Source organism: Nyctibius grandis, chromosome 8 (genome assembly GCF_013368605.1).
Source record: "Nyctibius grandis isolate bNycGra1 chromosome 8, bNycGra1.pri, whole genome shotgun sequence".
In the NCBI taxonomy this organism is placed as follows: domain Eukaryota; kingdom Metazoa; phylum Chordata; class Aves; order Nyctibiiformes; family Nyctibiidae; genus Nyctibius; species Nyctibius grandis.
Genome location: NC_090665.1, coordinates 22,678,317 through 22,698,241, shown reverse-complemented (window position 1 = coordinate 22,698,241; position 19,925 = coordinate 22,678,317). Strand labels below are relative to the sequence as shown.

Here is a 19,925-nt window from a genome sequence, read left to right as displayed (position 1 = left end):
AGAAGCAGAGGTCTTTTCAGACAGATTAGTCCCAAGGGTAAGGACAAGAGAATCAAACCACTACACAAAATGCTATCCTGGCTCTAGATAGGTTCTTGACCTTTAAAAGAAACATCAAATCCCCAAAATGACAAAAAATAATAAATCACTCTCAACAAAGTAAAACCACTTTTAATTAAATTCCTACATAAAACAACATTTTTATGCAAAACAACTGTTTAGTCAAAAAGTAAATATATATGTTTCATTATCTTTCAAATGTCAACAAGAATTGAGAGCTACCAGTGTTCTTTGGAGAACAAGCAGTAGTTAAAGTCTATCTTGCTGATGTTCAAAAACAGTACGTTACATCTTTTAACCAGCAGTTCCCTATTGCACGTAACAAATTTGCTCTCCATTTAAGCACCTAAAAGCCTGGTACCTCGCTAAATAAATTAAAACAAATCCAGTTTCTTCAGCAACCATCTTCAACATATATATCTTGGTAAAGCGACATTACCGCAAGCTTTTAATAAATACAGAAAGAAAAGATTAATGACTTCTCATTGGTGTTTTATGGAATGATCTTTTCCCATAAACACTTGCTTTTCCAAACATTTGGGTTTTTTGGTATGTATGCTCTAAAAATCACTATGTGTAGTATATTTAATGACAATTTTCCATACCTAAGTCAGTACACTTGCATGGCACAACTAATCTGAGATACGAATTTCAACGTAAGGCTGTAAGGAGCTTCTTGCTGAACCTGAAATAAACGTGCCTCTTAAGGAGCTGAAAACAAAGCCCCAGAGGCTGAGTGGGAGACCGTTACCACTGAGGGATTCTCAGGCACGTCTGGAACTCGCCTAGCTTTCCTCTTACCGAAGGGCTGCTTCTGTCTGTGTTAGGGCGGGAGAGCAGAACTGCGCAACCTGAACATTTGGATGCTGCATCATTTTCAAAGGTCTCTACCACCCCATCTCTCACCTCCCCCCCCACCTTACAGGTATCTACTTTTCTTTCGGCAGCAGTGTAAGACATTAAGCAGCTCCTGGTAGTACAATGATACTGTGGTTGCTATTTACAGTAGAATTAATGCATCTGTGCCAGTAGGGCAGAGTTCATAGGAAAAATATACACAATATGGTCATTTTTAGACAGATGAGGATATAAAAAAAAAATTTACTCTTCAAGTCCCAACTTTAAACAAAGAACAGTTCTGCCAGAGGTCTTCAAACCTCCTGAGTATGTTAGAGTACATCACTCTAACGTATAAAAACAAATATTTACACCTCCACAAAGTACCAAAGAATTTTTTAAAATGCCTAGTAGCTCTCAGCGTGCAAAGTCAGCAGGAACTGATTATCCAGGATGTTCACTATTTGTAGAGACAGTCTTGGAATCAAGCATTCAGAAGCAGAGTGCAAAAGACTCAGCAATTATTTCAGCCCATTTCTTTTTGTTGTTTTCTTTCTTATTTAAAATAAGTTTTGCTGGTCCATACTATGGGCCCCCTTTAAAAACACTTATCAAGGTAACATTCAGCTTAGTGCAAATACAAAAGTCTTCTAGGATCTGTAATCTTTTCGAACAGTGTGAGCCATCCAGTTCACTTTAGTAGTCCAGCTTTCCCGGAGCGCTTCATCAAACTTCTGCTTAAATTGTTTTAGTGCTTCTTCCTCGCTCTTCCCTAAGGCAAGAGAGTCCTAAGATGACAGGAAAACAAGTACCGTCAGGAATTTTAAAAACCACAGTCAGGGCCTCCTTCACCTTTCAACACAAACCTCATTCTGCGTTTTTCTGTTTTGACACTTTTTCACCTATTATTCATTGAGCAATATACATCAGTGGTATTTTCTGGGTCTAAAAATAAATCTAAAGAAGAATTATGCAAGTAATTTTCACCTTTACACGTCTATGCCGCACAGGCGTCAAGATGTAGAACACCCCCGAAATTACTATATACGAGATGCAGGGATGCTGAACTCAGAACGGTTGAGAGGAAGTTTCCTTTGACCTCTAGGACTGACTACAGACCTTGTTCTATGCAGCTAAAAAAGAAAGCTTTGAGAACTGTATAGAAATCTTGATAGAAGTGGAAAACAATTTAAATGTATTCATCTTAGAATCAAAATTCACATACTGGAAAAATGCTAAGTCCTGCTGAGCTGTAAATCTTACTTTACCTTGAGATACTGGATGTCCTTGACAGAGGTTAGCTCTGGAAGCCCTGCAGTTAACATCAGTGCAAAGAGTGTAATAAATAGGTTTCCATGTTTTCGCAGAATCAAGTATGCTTCTTCACAATACTGGCGAAACCTTCATGTTCAACCACAGAGCACATGCAATGAAGACAACACGCAAGAATTTACACAGTTGTCAATTATATGTAACAATTTCCAAAATAGATATCTGGCCTAACACACATATCCTAGGAACACAGTAACAGAAAAGACAACAGAGATGTCTATGGAACCTCCAATGCATTCACACAAAAATATCCCACACCCCTCCCACAAGCCCTTAAAACATTGGTACAAAAGACCAAAAGCTTTAAAAAAAAAAAAAAGGCACTGTTCTTCAGAAAGAGCAAAAAAATGCCAGCGGTAATGCCAATGTCCCATCTCCCTGAGAATTTGTTAGGTAAAATGCCTTGATGATCCTATATAGTGGACCTACAGTGGACAAACAAAAGCTCTATAGCAGTCCCTTCCAACCCAGCCTGCCTTTGCAAGGTAATTTCTTCCTGCAAATACAGTCAAAATTGAACTGACTGTCAGATCTGGCATAAAGATCCATCGCGCAGACACTTGAGAACTTGCTCAATGTCCCCAAATGTGCTGCTGTCCAGCGTCTATCTGTAAATTTTCACAGGAAACGGGAAGATCCCTTCAGACTAAGATGAGAAATTACACTTCAAAAAATAAATTCTCTTCCAAGGCATTTTTCAAGTGAAAATGGAATCCTACTGCCATTTAAAGTACTCCATATTCTACAGCTCTTGCAATAGCACAGTCACCTAATAGCCTTTACTTCATGGTTTTAAAAATGGAGCTACAGGTTGACTTGCTCACTCTCCATAAGAGACATGAGTCACTGGTGGTTGTTTTCCATTCTTCCTAGACACACTATTACAAATACATGCACAGCTTCTTCTACCAGAAGTAGCCATAAGATTTGTCAAGCCATATCTAAGTACTTGATTTCATATCTCTGTCAAAGAATTCTTCCTGTGACTGATAGCCAAGTGAGAGCAAAACATCCAGAATGTCCCTCCTGTCAATCAGTGAGAATGATACTGAAGGGAAAGAAAAATCTACCTCAACAGGTAGGATCACAGAGGGTAGTTTTCCCTTGCAAAGTGCTTCTGTGTTCCATTGTAGCTATTTAACCCAAGATGGGAAGGGGCATGCAGATTATGAGCACATGGCTGCAGATGCCTAAGCACCCAAGTAAGGCCAGGACTGATTAGCACACTACGTGGGCACTGATGGACAGAAAGGCAGAAGGGAGCCTGTTTCTAAGTCCAGTGCTTCATCTCGCTTGAACGTAGTCTGTGGGATCCCTCCCTACTGCCCAGTGCTGATGAAGGTAACAAAAGATGAGCCCAGAAGAATCCGCCATCTCCCTGCTGGAGGAGATAAAAAGGAACTGTATCTCTCCACTGCAGAGCTGCAGTTCCTGATATAGGAAGTAATTTGTATGTATATTCTAGCTCAGGTAGAGAAGTAGATAGTATTATAAATGCATGTTAGCACACCTTCACACAAGTACAAATGAGCAAACCAAACCCAGATTGGTTCCTGGTGTGCTAGAAATTATCACCAGAGGAAGAGATCAAATTAATACTCACCGACCAAATTTCTCAGTGTTCCCCGTTTTCCCTTGTTGAATAACATGAATGAAATCATAGGTGAGGATGAAAGGTACCCGTTCCCTTTTAATTCCAAACTTGGACTTGAAGTTTCCAAGAATATGCCCAAAATCTATATGAAAGAGCTAAAAAAACAGAAGTGAAAATTAATTTCTCTGGTGAAATATTTCACTTTTCTAGTATCTCTACAGGATGCTGTTATCAAGAACAGTTAACTCATAATGCTACTCTCCATAGCCCCTGGTTTCAACCCTTCAGTAACATTTAGTTTTAAGACATTTCACGATTTATTTAAAGTTGGTGATAACATCCATGCTCTTATGAGTGACCACTGCTACAAATCAGTGTGCAAAAGACTATCTCAGTTTTAAGCTTCTGATGTCTACCAATAGACATCTTGTTGGTAATATCAGATAGAAAAATGAACCCAGTGATGAGCCCGTGAGGCTCAACATCATCATATCCAAGGGCTTCCCACACAAAGTCAGGAGCAAAGCTAGCAGAGCTTACGTTAATCTCAAGGAACCTGTGACAGTTCTCCCATTTTAGAATCAAAGATAAGGGCATTTCAGCTTTCTTCTTGTCAGTAAAAACTTAAAAGAATACTGCAGATGTCTATAAAACTCATTTTTATAACCCTTGCTAGTTTTCTAGGCAGAAAAATTTAAACATCAGAGAAGTTACAGTAGAAAGTAACAACTAAACAGGAAAATGCATTTCTAAGAGTTTACCTAGGTTCTAGGTTTTGAGATGTACAGTCACAGCATTATGCTGGTACTGATTTCCATACTGAACATTTCTGCAGAGGTGGGCTGTAGAGACCAACTTCAGGAGAACTACACTGCTCAAAACTGCAATTCATGTATTTTTAAGGACGGTCTTTTGCAAGATACTCCAAGACTACTTTTATTCAATGAATCTGAACCATTAACAGGCCTTTTGGATGTTCTGAAAAAGTTCCACAGAACAACCTCACTTGATATAGAATTGCTTGCTAAACAGGCATTGGTCAGTCCTTCCACTAGTCTTACATTTCCTTTCTTCGAAGCTCTCTTCAATTCTCAGTAAACAAAGACATCAGTCCTAACAATGTGTGGATTTAATTTTACTGAGACACTAAAGAAATTAAAAGTTCTCAAGATAGTTCTGGCACAACAGAGATACCGTAGTTACTCTGCCTTCAGAAGAGATTTTTACCTGACCATTTTTTCTGACCATGATATTGTCGCTGTGTCTGTCACCAATCCCCAACACGTAAGTAGCTACACAGTAGCCAGCACAAGACAGAGTAAATTCTTCAATGGCTCGATCCAAGTCATCTCTAGAACCACAAAGACAAACAATATTAGTGCATACTACTGGCAATTCATGTCATGCCTTGACCTCAAAAAGGGTTCTTGCTTGTTTAAACCAGAAGCCCATTAGGATGCCGTAAAACTAGACTTATTTGGGAGAAAATACTGTAAAAAGTAGCTATGGAGCACAGGAGAAATGCAAATATTATGAAAGGCAACAACATCAAGATCTAACACTCATGTAGTTTTCCTGGGTTGGTTTGTTTGTTTTGCCAAATGTAGTATAACTTACTCAACCACATGCAGTCAAAATGCTGCAAATGCCAGAATTTCAGCTGGATCGTTGTTTGAATTCCAAGGGCACCATGGATGTGAGTCAGAATTTGACATACTAGAAAAATAGGTAGTAACAAACCTGCCAGAGGAGCCACACATTCCTCCATACTGAAATAGAAAACTTACAGGAATTTTGTAGCTTACACTACAGATGAGAAAATAACTGTAGAAATTACCCTAAATTGTATTCCTTCAGCCAGTTTAAGAGAGCATCTTTGTTGAAGGCAGCAGCAGCAGCAACATTGCTACTATTTAACTGAATGTCAGCAATGGTTTCCGAACTAGAAACAGCCTCAATAAGGCCAGAGTGGTCTCCAGTTGCTAAACAGCCGTAGGGCAATATCCTGAAACAAAACACAGATTCATGTTAAAAACAAAAACAGTTAAGAATGTTTCTTTAGTGTATCAATATTTTGAGCAGGCTGAATACTCACACTACCTTGAACATTAAACTCTCAAAGGTTAACATACAGACATTGCTTGCAGAGTTAAAACATTAATTTTTCCTATTACATAAATACATGTAAAAAAAGAAATTATCACCAACCCTAAGTTTTCCCTTTTACTAGGGAACACAGTCACTTGTAATTTTATAGGAGAAACCATAGAGGGAGCCCTTTGTTTTCATTTGTTAATTCACTGGCTAAACAGACAGTAAGTTACACTCATGTTCATTCTAGATGAAATTATTTGTGTAAATGGAAAGAAGATCTTGGCCTTTTCCCCCCCATTCTTCCTATTTCAACTTAAAATGCTAAAAATCCTTTTAAATATAAGCATAAAATAACGTTTTCCAACTCTTACTAATTTTAAGCATAGAAACCTAATTGAAAACAGGAATTCATCTTTTAACCCACCTGGTGTACAAGAACATTCCTGTGCATTCATATACTATGCCTAGTAAAAATATCTACAACAATATCATTGCATTAAAATAAGACACAGTTAAAGATATGAATCAAGGAGACATGTGTCTAAATAGGTAAGCTTGTTTTTCCAAAACATTTTCTCACTCCAGATGCTTGAAACGCTAAATGGAACGGCAACTGAGACGGGAGCTCAATGTACGCAATGGAAACGTAAAGCAATCTCTTCACAGGCATTGCATCACAAATTACAGTCGCTACTCTCATGCTTGGCATCTCAGGTCAGGAATATTACCTCAATTCTGGTTGTGGATCCATGTATAAAATGGATGCCCACGCAAATCTAACTGTGGTACACAAGCTACAGACTAGCACTCACTAACTTACAAAGCTGTATAAAAGATTGCAGGACATATTAAAATCTTTGTGTGCGTATATTTATATATATATAAAAAAAAAAAAAAGAAAAAGCACTGCTGGTGGAGTTGTCATCAGCATTTATATTTAAAACAGATAGGAAGTTTGATTGCTACAAAGTGAACCACATCTCTTAAATAACACAGCCTGTTATCCCAAGGCATAGAAGAAAAATAAATAAAATTCCAGATGAAATTAATTGGAACTTTTGGGCATAATAGCTATCAGAGAGCTGAGCAGTTTCCCTGCCTCAGTGACAGCACACAACCGAAGCAGCGCAAGTAATAGTAGCTGTATAGTTGGGGATTCTTCTCTACTGGCAACAAAGTGAACTGAACACCAGATTCAACAGGGCATTTAGAGAACACTCAACTTCAAAACACAAAAAGAAGTGCACATTTGGAACCCTCTTCCCGTTTCTATTCTAATCTATTTCCCAATTAAAAACCCCAACTCTCTAGACCCGAGGGTTCTCACAATGAACAGAAGGGTATCTGTGATTACCAAACACCAGCGTTCATGATGCGAGGAAGCACTGCCCATCCTTATCACGACGCGACAAACGTAAGCCAAACATCGCCAGGTTAAAGTGCACGCTGGCCTTCTTCCATGGCATTTCAACCCACCCTACTTGCAGCTTAACTGGGCACATGTCCAACAACCTCCCCTTCAAAAGCAAGCAATGATGAAAGCCTTCAGCCCCTTGAGGACTGTCTGCTTACAACTGGAGGAAAAAACATCCTTGTCAGAGAGACAGTTTGACAGGAGTCAAGTTAGGGACAAATCCTCTGGGCCCTTTCCATCTCATCCTGGTCTTTCTGACTTCAACATCTGTCAGCAGGATATGCTCCCTGCGTTTTAATGCCAGTAAAGACCACGGACAGATCAATACAGCAATCCTGGCAGGACGGAAAATTTTCTTTCTTCACTCCATTTAATACTGTTCTTATTTTAATTGTTTAATTCTCCAAAGCGGTATCTTTCCAAATACACCACCAAGTTCTGGTAATTTATTAACACGTTCTCTGAAACTTCAGGTCCAATGGTTTAAAATTAATGACATTCTTTACACTTGTATCAAATACATTTTTCAGAATGTTTGTGAACTCTGACTTCATTCATACGCAGCCGCTTCACATCAGGCTTCACACACATTAAGGGAGGTGAAAACAAACTCACTATATGTGGTGAAATGAAAATGTAGTTTGGAGAACTCCATCTGTCCAAAAAGTAACCAAGTACTAAATACTTTGATGACGATTTACCACAGCAAAGGTCACTCAACATAGATCAAACTCCTCAAACTTAGGATTTTCTGTTGCTCTGTTACTTTACTGATTTCTCCCTTAACACAATTTCAATGCTGTAATACAGGTAAAGCAGCAGAAACAGTTTTTGATGGAAGGATTACTCTCCTACGAGGTGCCGTGCTGCAGACCCCACAGCAGGCTTGGGAACACAGATGTTATGCTCCTCTGCTGTGACAGGTATTTGTAATATCTAAACATTCCCCATAGAAATAATAGAAAGTTATGTAATCTGCTATGAGTATGCCCATACACATGACTGCAGATGTAGAATTTTTTAAAGCAAAATAACTTGAAGATTTGTAACTTTTCAGGGGGTTTGAACCTCAAGTTTATTTTGTCACTCTGCAGACACAATCTCAATATAAATACCGTTTAACTTAATAAGTTTGTTCCATAATTGCCCATATTTAAAGTACAAGAAACAACTAGAGAGAAACCACACAGGAAGAACTGCGGAAGCTTGTCTGCACATACTTACTAATGTCTTAGGCCAACTATTTCCTGCTCACTTTCAGGTAATAGTTTGTCTTAGAAATGAATAGGTATGGAGATTAATTAGAGAATATGCTTTTTTGGTTTTCTCATTTCTCTCTGGTACTTGACTGACTGATGTCTAAGGTAAACTGGCTTTGAGCCACACTTCTCTAAATGACAGAGCACTGTTTGCCTGGGGTTTTGCTCTCTAATGGTTGGGCCTGTACTGAGAAGCAGATGCAATCTACATCTGAAGTTTTATTCAGTTGCACTCCACAGTCCATCTAGCGATAGCCCGGGATGAAGGACCTACTGGAGTACGCTGTTGCATCCTCCCACATACACATACTTCCTTTTCCGATACAAACCCTGGTCTTGTTCTGGTAGTTAGCCAGAATGCACACACATGAACCTAGACAACAAAACACACCGTGTGTGAAAGAGGCCAGTTTACCCAGGAGACAAATTAGTTGACAAACAAATAAACAAAACCAACCTTTCTCCTTCTGCCTTGGAGATCTCAAACCCAATATATATTTGGTGTTCCTCTCCAGAGCTGAGAAATCCCACTGGGAATATCGTGCTTGCTTTACACACAGAGTGGGCTAAGATTTCATTTTAAATTACTACTAAGTAACTGACTGCAGATTGCAGTGCAATTATAAGGAAACTGAGCCTATCCCAAACTCCTCAACGGCAGCATATCGGTTGCCATTTGATCCATGCTTCACAGAAGCTGTACAATTTGCTTGTGGCAAGATACTATTGATTGGAAGAAAGAGGCAAACAGCAAGCACTTCTGCTCTTGCACTGGTGAAACAAGTGAGAAGCCCTGCTTTTACCTGAACGGAGTTATCACGCTGTCTGTAGCGGAAAGAAGTTGAAAAGTATAAAATCCATTATGCATCTACAAAAGGAAAAAGGGAAGCAACAGCTTCAGGGAAACTAAAGCCTCAGAGGATGATACAGGGCAAGAAGCAAAGACTCCACTCATCGGTATGGACATATGAAGTTGTATTTTTCAGGAAAGCAGATCTAGTTGACACTAGACACTTTTCACCTCACGCTGTGCCTCTTACCCAAGCAAAAAGCAAGCCAACAAGTCGCGACTCATGAACAAGACAACAGAACTCATTACCACTGGTGTTAATTCATAGATTTTGGAGTTGCCTCTTCTTGAGAGGCATGTAGACTGTAAACATGGAGATCACAAAGCCTTACCCTCTCAGCTGTGTCCTCATGCTCCAGGCATTTGGAGTGCTGTTTTGTCTAATCCTGTTTTCAATTAAGGCCATTTCAGAGTCTTCCTTGGCAACTGCCTGGCTAATCTGCCTTTGATAAGACATAGAATTGTAACCCTGCCTCAATCCTAGAATTTTATTTTATAATCATAATGATGAGAGGATGAATGGAAGGAAGATGCTCCCAGTTAAGTAAATAAATGGAAGAGGCCAATTATAGAACTTCAATTCTCACTAGGAACTTCCCCTTGCTACTTTTTTTTCTTCTGAGAGTTTTAAGAAAAATCTTGGACATCAGAGCCGCTTTTTGGTTTTCCTTTGTTGAGTTAAAAAAATGCCTTAGTCAGAAGAAGCATATTTGATGGCTCCTAATCACTGTTCCTGTTTGCTAGGCACGGTGTGTGGCCCAGGTCTGGAACCACAAACTAAGCTTCTGGGAAGGCAGCAACCAAAGAATGCTTCATCTGGGATTCCACAGCTGCCAGAGGTTGTCCTTGACCCTAAATGCTGGATCAGTCTCCTCACAGTCTATTTATAATGACATAAATTATCTAAAGTTTCCCCAAATGGGTGTTCAACTTAACACACACTCAGCCAGCTCATGGCAAACATACACTTCCAGAAACAATTTATTATTCATGTTCCTGCCTTATCCCATCTTCACTCAAAAGAATCTTTCTGTAAGCAGCACAAGTAACAAGTTTATAATTTTCCTTATCTATGCAGGCTGATGTTATGTACCTTATGAAGCTCCCAGTATTATGACTGAACCACGAAAAATTTGAAATGAGCTCAAAGAATCTAAATTAACTATTTCAAGTAATATTTAAGTAAGTACTTCTAGCCTTATAAACACTTTAAACACAAAGGATTACAGCTCTTTCACAGGCATACAAAATTGAATTTATGGCCTCCAAATGGTTTATAATAATGTGACAGCCAGTATCTTTAGAACTATTTTTCTAAAAAGAAATCAGAATTTGAGAATTATATTAGCTAAAACTGGTGCATAGATTTGGCTGGAAAAGTTCCCCATACACTAGAGGGTTGTATGATAACATTGAACAATGCCTGATACTGCTTCTCTTTGGAATACTCTAGCATTCCTACAAAGAAATCATGCTAATCTTAGCAGCATGTGAAGGTAAGAAAGCTGCTTTGCAAGAGACTTTGGAAGATACAAAGATATTTCTAGTCTGAAAAATTGTTTTCTGTCATCCAAATATCATTTTATCAATAAAAGAATGCAAAGTGGGACTGCAAAATGTACGTTGCAGATGCTCACAGTTGACTGTAAGTCTTGGTGTAAACAGCAATAAGAGGACTGCTCACAGCAGGAAGAAAAAGTGGCTACTACAAAAAATAGTGGAGTTCATTGCTACTTACACAACCGGTTAAGAAGTGACTAGCTTACATGGGAGAAGATATCACCCTAGAGTCTTGACTAATGAACTAATAAATAAATGAAAATCCCAAAACCCTCCTCATCATTCTGAAACAAGTTTTCTGAGTGCTGGAAACTCCCGCACTCATGGTACCTTGGAGAGGTTTATTACTTCATTTTGAGAGAAGTGGCTTTGCAGGAGCAGCAGAGCAAATGAGAAGACTCTTCTCAAACGGAATACTTCTGCCCTAACAGAATACTTAAATTATGAGTTTTGATTTCTACTGTAAGTTTACAACCTCACAAAACCTGCCCAAAGGAAGCAGAAATGGAAGCTTTACCATGAAATATGGGTGAGGTCAGTACCATAAAAACCTCTTTAGTACTTTAGTACAAATGCACTAGGACATTATGCTGATTCTCCACTGACTTTATAACGGCTGGGTTAGAACTTGTTCATTGAAACGGCAAAGAAAAGTGAAATTTTAAGGAAGCTACAACACATTTTTTTCCCCAATATAGTAGTGGTTCTAAATATACCACCTTCCCTGTCAACATCATCTTACTACAGAATCTTGTGTTACTCTTGAATGACTATCCATTATTTATCATCACTCAAAAATACAACTGAAAACACGCAGTAACTGAGATTAGCAAGTGGTAAGCATAAAATGGATGGAAGTACTTTTTCTTACATACATACTTAAATAATAGAAGTCTTTCACTGCAGGATACTGACAAGGCTAAGAATATAAACATTCCCATATAGACTCCAGTGATAATCCACTTGTTATCAACCTCCAGGCAGAGTATGTAGTTGTTCACCCATCCAGACTGTAACATCCTAACTCAAGAGGCAAGAATATTATTGTGAGTCAGACTCACAAGCCTTGCTAAAGTCAAGGTAGGGACATCCACTACTCTTTCCCTCCCTCAAAGAAGGCAATCTGATTCATCAGGTATGGTTTACCCTCGGTAAATCCACAGTGACTGTTCCCAATCATCATTATTTTCTTTGTGCAGCAGTACTCCTAGAAGAGAAGCACAAGCAACTAACTTCTCCTCTCCCAAGACTCTCATCTTCATGAAGCCTGTTATGTAATTAATACAAGACAGACGTTCCTCTGTTAAATTTTGCAGGAAACAGATTGCCAGTATAAAACTTATTTGGACAGTAATACATTCATTTGTGGCCATGGCAGCACAAACCATACATGTCCTCAAGAAATAAGAGCAAGAGAAATAAGAAAATGTTAAAAGGAAGAACCTGTATTTGCACATTCCACAATTCTGGTAATTCCCAACCAGATAGTGAAATTCTATTATAAAGAATCTCAAGCCTCCTACTCCTTCTCCCCCGCCCTCAAATTACCCGTCCTTAAAGCTGACTGATTTCTAGAGAGGGTTTTGCCTATTAGTTCTACCTACTAAAGAATCTTGATGGTATATTCCAGATGCAATCCCCTGCAGCTACCTTTGGCCAGCAGATCTGTGTTCTATGTGTGTACCTCACTTGCACAGGTGTATTAGAACTTAAGAGTTGCAATTCCCATAATCACCAAGTCCCCATTTTTGCATATGCCTGGAAAATCAGTGACCATTAAGAGGGGAGTTTGTTACATGAGGAGTTTATGAAACACCTCTGAAAAGGCCACAGACACAAACACAAAAAAAAGGCACAAAAGCTGCTTACTGGACCCTTAACTCAAGAATTATTTACTGATCTCATACAATGCTTTTTATCTCGACAATTTTCAAAGGATGAAAACAGCAAACTATATAAGAGAGCAGTGGAATTTATAATCAGCATGGCAACTTAGATAAACGACAAGAGAAATGGTGCACCAGGAAAAATATTCTGCTTGATAATAAACACAAATCCCACATTTTCACTTCATTATTTCTTTTCATGGCTAAATTCTTTTATAATGCAGGCCATCTAGGGAATGAAATGCAAAGAGAAGCCATCTAACGAGTTAAGGTAACTGCTTTCTACAGCCTGTTCACCTTGGCTATGACAACTGAAACCTTTGGGCACTGATACAGGTGTTTAGAAACGGGACAGTAAGGAAGGTATTTAACAGACAGCAAAGCTTTACTGCTAAAAGTGGACTCTCCATCCAAATAAACTAGCCCTCAAGAGATCCTTACCGGAGATCCAGACCAGCTTCTTTCCAAAGTATGTCCATCAAACGCAAAATCTGGAGCGTCAACATGTCCTGTCGGAGATCTATAACGAAAGGTTGAAACCGCTACTTCAATTTCTCAGTGTGCTGTAGACAAACTTTCTAATGTCTATAAGGCCTTCAGAAAAACATATCTAAAATTACTCGTTAAGCCTAAAGGTTGAAGTAGGATTAACTATAATTATATCATCATGACTGATAATGTCTGTACTTTGAAACCCAGGCAGAAGAAGATGCTTAATTTGTTTACCAATGTTAGAGTAAACCACATTTATATTACAGCAATACAGAGCAACACAGTTTAAGTGCAATTGTGGGAATGAAGAAGGAAAAGGAAAAATGTGAAAATTTTAGCATTGCTTACCATCACCGTTTTTAAAGATGATCCCTACATGATCTCCTCCAAACATTTTATTGTTGTATACTATCCATAGAGGCTTCATTTTAGAATCCATGTATCTACACTTCTCAACACTAGAAGAAAATAAAACAAAAGTTTTAGCCAAATAAGAATAACTCAAGGAAAGGGTCTAAACATTGTTCAAAACACAACAGAACACGCAGACTTCCAGTTTGGAAGTACTTCAATGTTCTCTCTGCTTTCATTCTGCTGCTATGCTATGAGCGCTTATCAAGTTATGAACGTACCTGTATTAGATACCATGACTGGCATACACATACCTAATGCTTAAATTAAGCACCCACCTTTTCAGGGAAAAGAGTTTTCTTTATATCCTTTCCCATCAATTTTTAGACCTGCTATTTAACTGCTGTTAAAAGTTTTAATAGCTTTTGTGCTTATTGTTATAAACAGAACGCAGTCTAATTCACTTTTAGGTTTATATTCAAACATATTTAGCTATGGTAATGCATTGACTAAGAGAGTATTATGTTTCATGGTGGATCACAAAAATCTTCTAACTTAACTGGTATCTTAACCTTAGAAGGATTCCCAACAGACCTCTCACTACAGAAGTTCCCTACGACAGCACATCTGCTGAACAGTACAGCCAAAGGAAGTTAAAGCACATATGCGTTTCTGCTTTACTGTTTCCGTGCAAAAGCTACAGTGAAATTTTATTCACTCGTTCTTAACTTACTGTAGTTCTGAAAGTATAACAGAAGGATTCAGAGGAGACTGGAGGTCAGAAAGTGCTTCTCTGTAAGCATTTTGTTTCAAACACGTATGCATTGCATCTTTTCCTTTTGCTTTGCTTTGCTTCATGGCATTCAGCTTAATTAGACTATTTAAAGTCTTCATTTTATTAAGGGCTTCCACCTGAAAGATATTTTATCTTTAAAAGTTATTGCTCTGATTTTACACATAATACAATGCAAAATCCCATTTCAAAACAAAACAAAGTATTAAATAATTCTACAACTTTTAAAAAATGGAAATAATAGATGGCAATTAAGGTGACATTCCAAAAAAAATATGAGAACAGCCTTTTCTAAGTCACGCATGTCCCAGAAATCCCATTTTCGTAAGTAACATAGACATTGATTGGATGAAAGCTCCTAAGCTTCAAATCACTTTTTAAAGCATGACTTAACATTTCCAAAAAAATGAACATGGTATTTTAACATACGATACATTTACACAAATTCCTTCTTCAAAATACAATTTTCGTCCACTAATTCACTAAAGCACATAACATAGGTGCCTCTATCCATACTGAAGTCAACAGAAATACTGAGTGCTCCACACCTCTAATAAAATCGAACATTACTTGAGATGAGCTATGGATGCGGATACTTCATCCTACACATTCCGTTAGTTGCAGACAATACGGTATGGCCATATGACTACTCTCAGACAATTTTCACATGCGCAGGTACACATACTTCACTGCTACAGAGCAGAGCCCTAAATGTATGTTCATTAAGATCCTGCTGAAGTTAGGCATAAGATAAATGCTCTAATCAATTAAGGTGTTCCAAGCCATAATACCTCATCTAAGCAATATTGTTACCTTAAAAATGTGAAAAACGCAAGGCAATTATTTGCAATCAATACAGGTGGGTTTAACCCTTTTTTGCTCTTCTGTTTTGGAAAGTTTTCTATTGGTACATAATTTCTAAGAAAACAAGTAAACTCGTGATGTAAATGTACATAAAGCCAACAGAAAAAAGCCCTTCAGTCGCAAACCTAGCTAGCACATACAACAAACATAATTTCTACATTGCATCTACATCTAAGCAACTTTTTAGCCAAACATAAAATAGTTGTTACAACAATCAGCTGTATTTGCACTAGCCACAGTTAACATGCTCAGTAATAGACGTATTCTCTAGCAAACAGCATCCATTTAATAACTACAAAAGTTGATTTCTATACAAGGAAGCTTCAGCCTAAGTTACAAGGTGCTGAGTCAAAGCTTACCACTTCTACAGACAGACTGAACCCTGCCAGGCAGGATGCTGTGGAAATCGTATGCAGTTTGATTATAAAACTGAGGCAATGGAGACCTGCCAGGTCAGCCATCTGTCAAAACCAAAAGCGCTCTGCTTTTCCACTATTCTAGGAGCTGTACAAACATCAGTGACAAGGGAACAAAATGGAACCTGTGTTGTACAAACAGGAACTTTTTGAAGTATTTCTACTTTGAATTTCTTCCGTGTTTGCACAGTTGGGAATTTTTTTGCCCCTTCTTTGATTGTACTGACATTTGTTTCCTGTGAAGTGCACAAAAACTTTACTGACCTTAGGTCTATTGCTTAAAGCATTTCATCACCTAATCTTTTTACAATTTTGACAATACTAACAAGCACACACATGTAAGAGACGGTCTTTTCAATGTCCTGTGAACCACAGTAATAAAGACCACAACAGTACATCCCTTTTCCATACACTTCTCAAAGCACAGTTTTAATGTAGACAGTATCAAAACTGTTAGAAATAGCACTCATCAGACAAGTATCTACTGAGTTAGTCTTTGTGGCCAAATACACTAATTCCAGAGAGATAATTCTTCAAAGATTTTTATGGTTGCAATCTAAATTATCTTGCTAAAACTGCATTAGAGACTTCAAACATGATTTCTGCGTGTCACTTAATGATCTGCTGAGACACTTTTTAGTGTATCTAAAAGTAAACACATCTCTCTTCCTTTTCTTTTTTTCCCCCCTTGTAAACAGCACATCTACATTAACACTAAAATGAGTATTTGGTTTACTTCAAACCCCTTCTTCAGTTAATAATCCAGACAGTCTACTGTTCCATCCAGAATATATGCGTACTGCTGAAAGTATCTCGCACATCTCACAACACTACAAAAACAGGTCCCTACCTCGGAGGCCCCACAGCACCAGCTGCTCTCTGTGCCAGTGAGGACTGCTCCGTCATCCATCTATTTAGCCCTCCTATTTCTCTGTCCCACCCATGCGTCCTTCTTTTCCCGGCTCCCCAACAGATGGACTTTGTCAAGGTAACCAACGTGCCCCCTAGGAGCAATGGAGTACGTATCTGAGTTACAAGCTAGGATACATCAAGGACTAAAGGAGAAGGGAAGTCTATACCTGTTTAGCAAGCACTTTCATATGAGCAACACTTCCTCGGCAGTAAGCTTCAAGTATCAAACCGAACTGTACTGAAATGGCAGGTATGTGAACCTCTGACCTATAAAAAGAAAAGCTTCTCATCAGACCACAGCATTTGCCGATTAGCATTCTTCAAGTCATTAAAATAATTAGAAAAATAAAAAACAACAAACAAAAAAAACCAAACACCAAAACACCTCACGGTCACGTAGATAAAACAACGAGGGATACTTCAGAAATAACAGAACACTTATGTGCTGAAGACTATGAGGACTGGCTGGTTTCAATGCATGCCACTTATTTCAAGGTCTAGGACTGTTCTGGAGGCAGTAATGTCAAGAGGTAGCAATAGGATATTTGTTTTCAGGAACACCTTTTATTCAAGAAAGTAGTACTGGTAAGTCACAGAAGATGTTACTGACAATTGGGGCTGATGATAAACCACCTATTCTCAAATCTTTGTAAGGGAAAAGCCAGAATTTGCCTGAGGGGGAACGCTTTGAAATGAACCACTGAACCTTATATCAAAGTCAATTATCCTCCAAAACATTTTCATGTAGTACTTGCTCTTTTTATTTAGAGATATTAAAATAAATTGTATTTTGAAGACAGAATCAACCTATAGTTCATTCTGCAAGGATTCTGCCATTCATGAAACCAGTCATGTATCATTGCTACTTTTGATGACCAGTGAGGTATAAATATTGTACTTTTACTGCGCACAGCCAAAACAAACACTAAGGTTACATACAAACCTATCAGATAGTTAGAGCTGAATGCAGTTTGGAATACTTTCATCAAACAGTAGATTACAAACCACTGTAATATATTTTTACTTATAGGCTTGCTCTGATCTATAAATGCCAAAGGTAAAGAAATATAAAGAGGACTCATAGGGGACGACAATAATGGCTCATTTAGAAAAACCCTCAACAAATCTTATTTGAAAGTCCAATCAGGCTCAATCGTTTCAGAAAGACATAAGGGAAAAACTCCTACCTTAGATGCCAAAACAACATCTGTCCTATTCTCCTATTAGCGAGTGCTCTCTCTAATAGAAACCTGGAGAGCGCACAATCAAGAAAAGGTTCGTATTTCAGAACTTGCACAAGTTGAAGAAGATACTGAGAGAGCTCTTCGTCACTAGAATGAGGTACATAAAAGCAGTTAGTAACAGAGTAACTAGATGAATGATATTCCACAAATTCACACGCCTATGACAAATCCAGCGATGACAGATTTGTTTCAATAGCAAGAGTGTCCCCTAATTGTTCAGTCGCATAGAGGAGGACAATAGTACACAACTTAGTGCAATTGCAGGTGGATCAATTCATCAGTAAGTTATATCTCTAACAGAATCTTAAGGCCCTCAAACCTCTAAGTAAAAACCTGATGTTCTGTCATGGGCCTTTACAAGATCAAGATCTCGGCCTGAGTGGTAGGTTAAGTACCCAGATTAATTATTTCAAATTATTTCAGACTGGACACTGGCTCCCTGTGACTACTCAACCTCTGACTGCGGAGCTGGACCTTTGGAACCGCATAAAGATCCCTTGTCACCTAGCAGTTAGCTGCAGTGGGCATGGACAACAGCTGAGAATAATTGCATATACCTATCAAAGCCACTCAGCTAACAAAGAAGGGGGAGAAGAGCAGTCATTCCACTGGAAGCAATTCAATTAATGTGTCTTTAAAGTTACTACCTGTCAGTTAACAGGTGTTAATTCATTAAGATGCACCTACAAAGGGATCCATTTAGCCAGAATGTTTTGTTTGGGGGTTTTGTGTTTGGTTTGGTTTGGTTTTTTAAATCATACCAACAACAAGAAGGCTTTTAGAGGATAAGAAAAAGTACATCATCTTTGAGAAACCAAACAGTGCCCAAATTACTCTTCCTTCAGAAGTGCTAATTTAAGTATTTCATCACAGTTCACAAACACCTTTGAAAAGCCTCTATGCTAATTAACTACTTTAAGTAATATTCTGACATAATAAAATTATTCCAGTAATTTTCTATAAAATCCTGTATTCCCCTCCCAAAGAAAACCCTCTCACACTTGACAATTATGTTACTCTAAAACAAACGTGAACATTCCTTGACTTCTTACATTCGAATATCTTCTCTCTTCTAAAAGGCCTGCAGAATTCAATTCTCTGCCTAAGATGGAAGGAGAAGAGCAGAAATTCTTCTGTCCCTCACTTGAAGACTTCAGAGGTACAAACACTGAATTCTTTCATTCTCTCCATCTTACTCTGAAAAACTTCAGTAACTTGGTAAAAGCTTTCAATTATGACGTGTTGTATTCGGTTTTGCCTATTTTTTTTATTTCAGATACTAGGATCACCTTTAGGTTACAGTTTTACCAGCTGCCTTCATCAGACTTTTTAAAGAAGTTGAAAATTGATTTCTGACACCCAACTGAACACGATTTTGCTTCAGAGCCAGAACTAAGAATTCTAGAAATAATTCCAGATGTAACAATTCAGTATTACTAGGATAGCCCAGCAGCTAAATTGCTTGTTTGCTTTTGAAAGAAGTCAAAATATTATTTTTCTTTATACCTCAAAAGTCTAGCCTTAACCATTAAAAAAATTCACCATTAAACTATTCACCACAGAGAATTTAGAATTCAAGGACAGGAACTATGCAGTGATGCTTCAAATGATAATATAATACAAATCTTGCTCTAGGTTACAGTGATGAATAAAATTATATGCGATAAAGGAAGAACTGCAGATGGCGAAGCCTACTGTGAAGAACAAACAAATCAGTAATCCTCTGTTTTTTTTATTATATATTATATATATATAATTATAATTATAACATATATAAATTATTATATATAATTATAATTATATATAATTAATATATATTATATTTATTATACAGCTTATATTTCTATTAAACAATACAGCCAATACGTGACTCGGAGTGTGAGGTGGCCGGATGGCAGTTTTTATATAATTCAACTATTGTTATATTTTCTCCCTTTGTTATTAAAAAAATCTCACACTGTCTTGCT

General features: G+C 37.9%; 1 protein-coding gene across 4 annotated transcripts in view; it reads right to left on the bottom strand.

Annotated features, from left to right (window-relative positions):
• Window positions 1-222: 222 nt before the first annotated feature.
• Window positions 223-19,925, bottom strand: part of PIK3CB (phosphatidylinositol-4,5-bisphosphate 3-kinase catalytic subunit beta) — a 138,843-nt gene continuing 119,140 nt past the window's right edge. For all 4 annotated transcript variants that reach the window (XM_068406030.1, XM_068406033.1, XM_068406031.1 and 1 more), the window contains 10 exons: window positions 17,902-18,045; window positions 16,882-16,981; window positions 14,463-14,641; window positions 13,727-13,836; window positions 13,328-13,406; window positions 5,661-5,828; window positions 5,051-5,174; window positions 3,833-3,978; window positions 2,166-2,298; window positions 223-1,685 (listed from right to left, as the gene is read on the bottom strand). In XM_068406030.1, coding sequence (XP_068262131.1) covers window positions 1,548-1,685; window positions 2,166-2,298; window positions 3,833-3,978; window positions 5,051-5,174; window positions 5,661-5,828; window positions 13,328-13,406; window positions 13,727-13,836; window positions 14,463-14,641; window positions 16,882-16,981; window positions 17,902-18,045 — 1,321 coding nt within the window. In that variant the 3' untranslated portion in view covers window positions 223-1,547. The remainder of the gene's footprint in view (window positions 1,686-2,165; window positions 2,299-3,832; window positions 3,979-5,050; window positions 5,175-5,660; window positions 5,829-13,327; window positions 13,407-13,726; window positions 13,837-14,462; window positions 14,642-16,881; window positions 16,982-17,901; window positions 18,046-19,925) is intronic.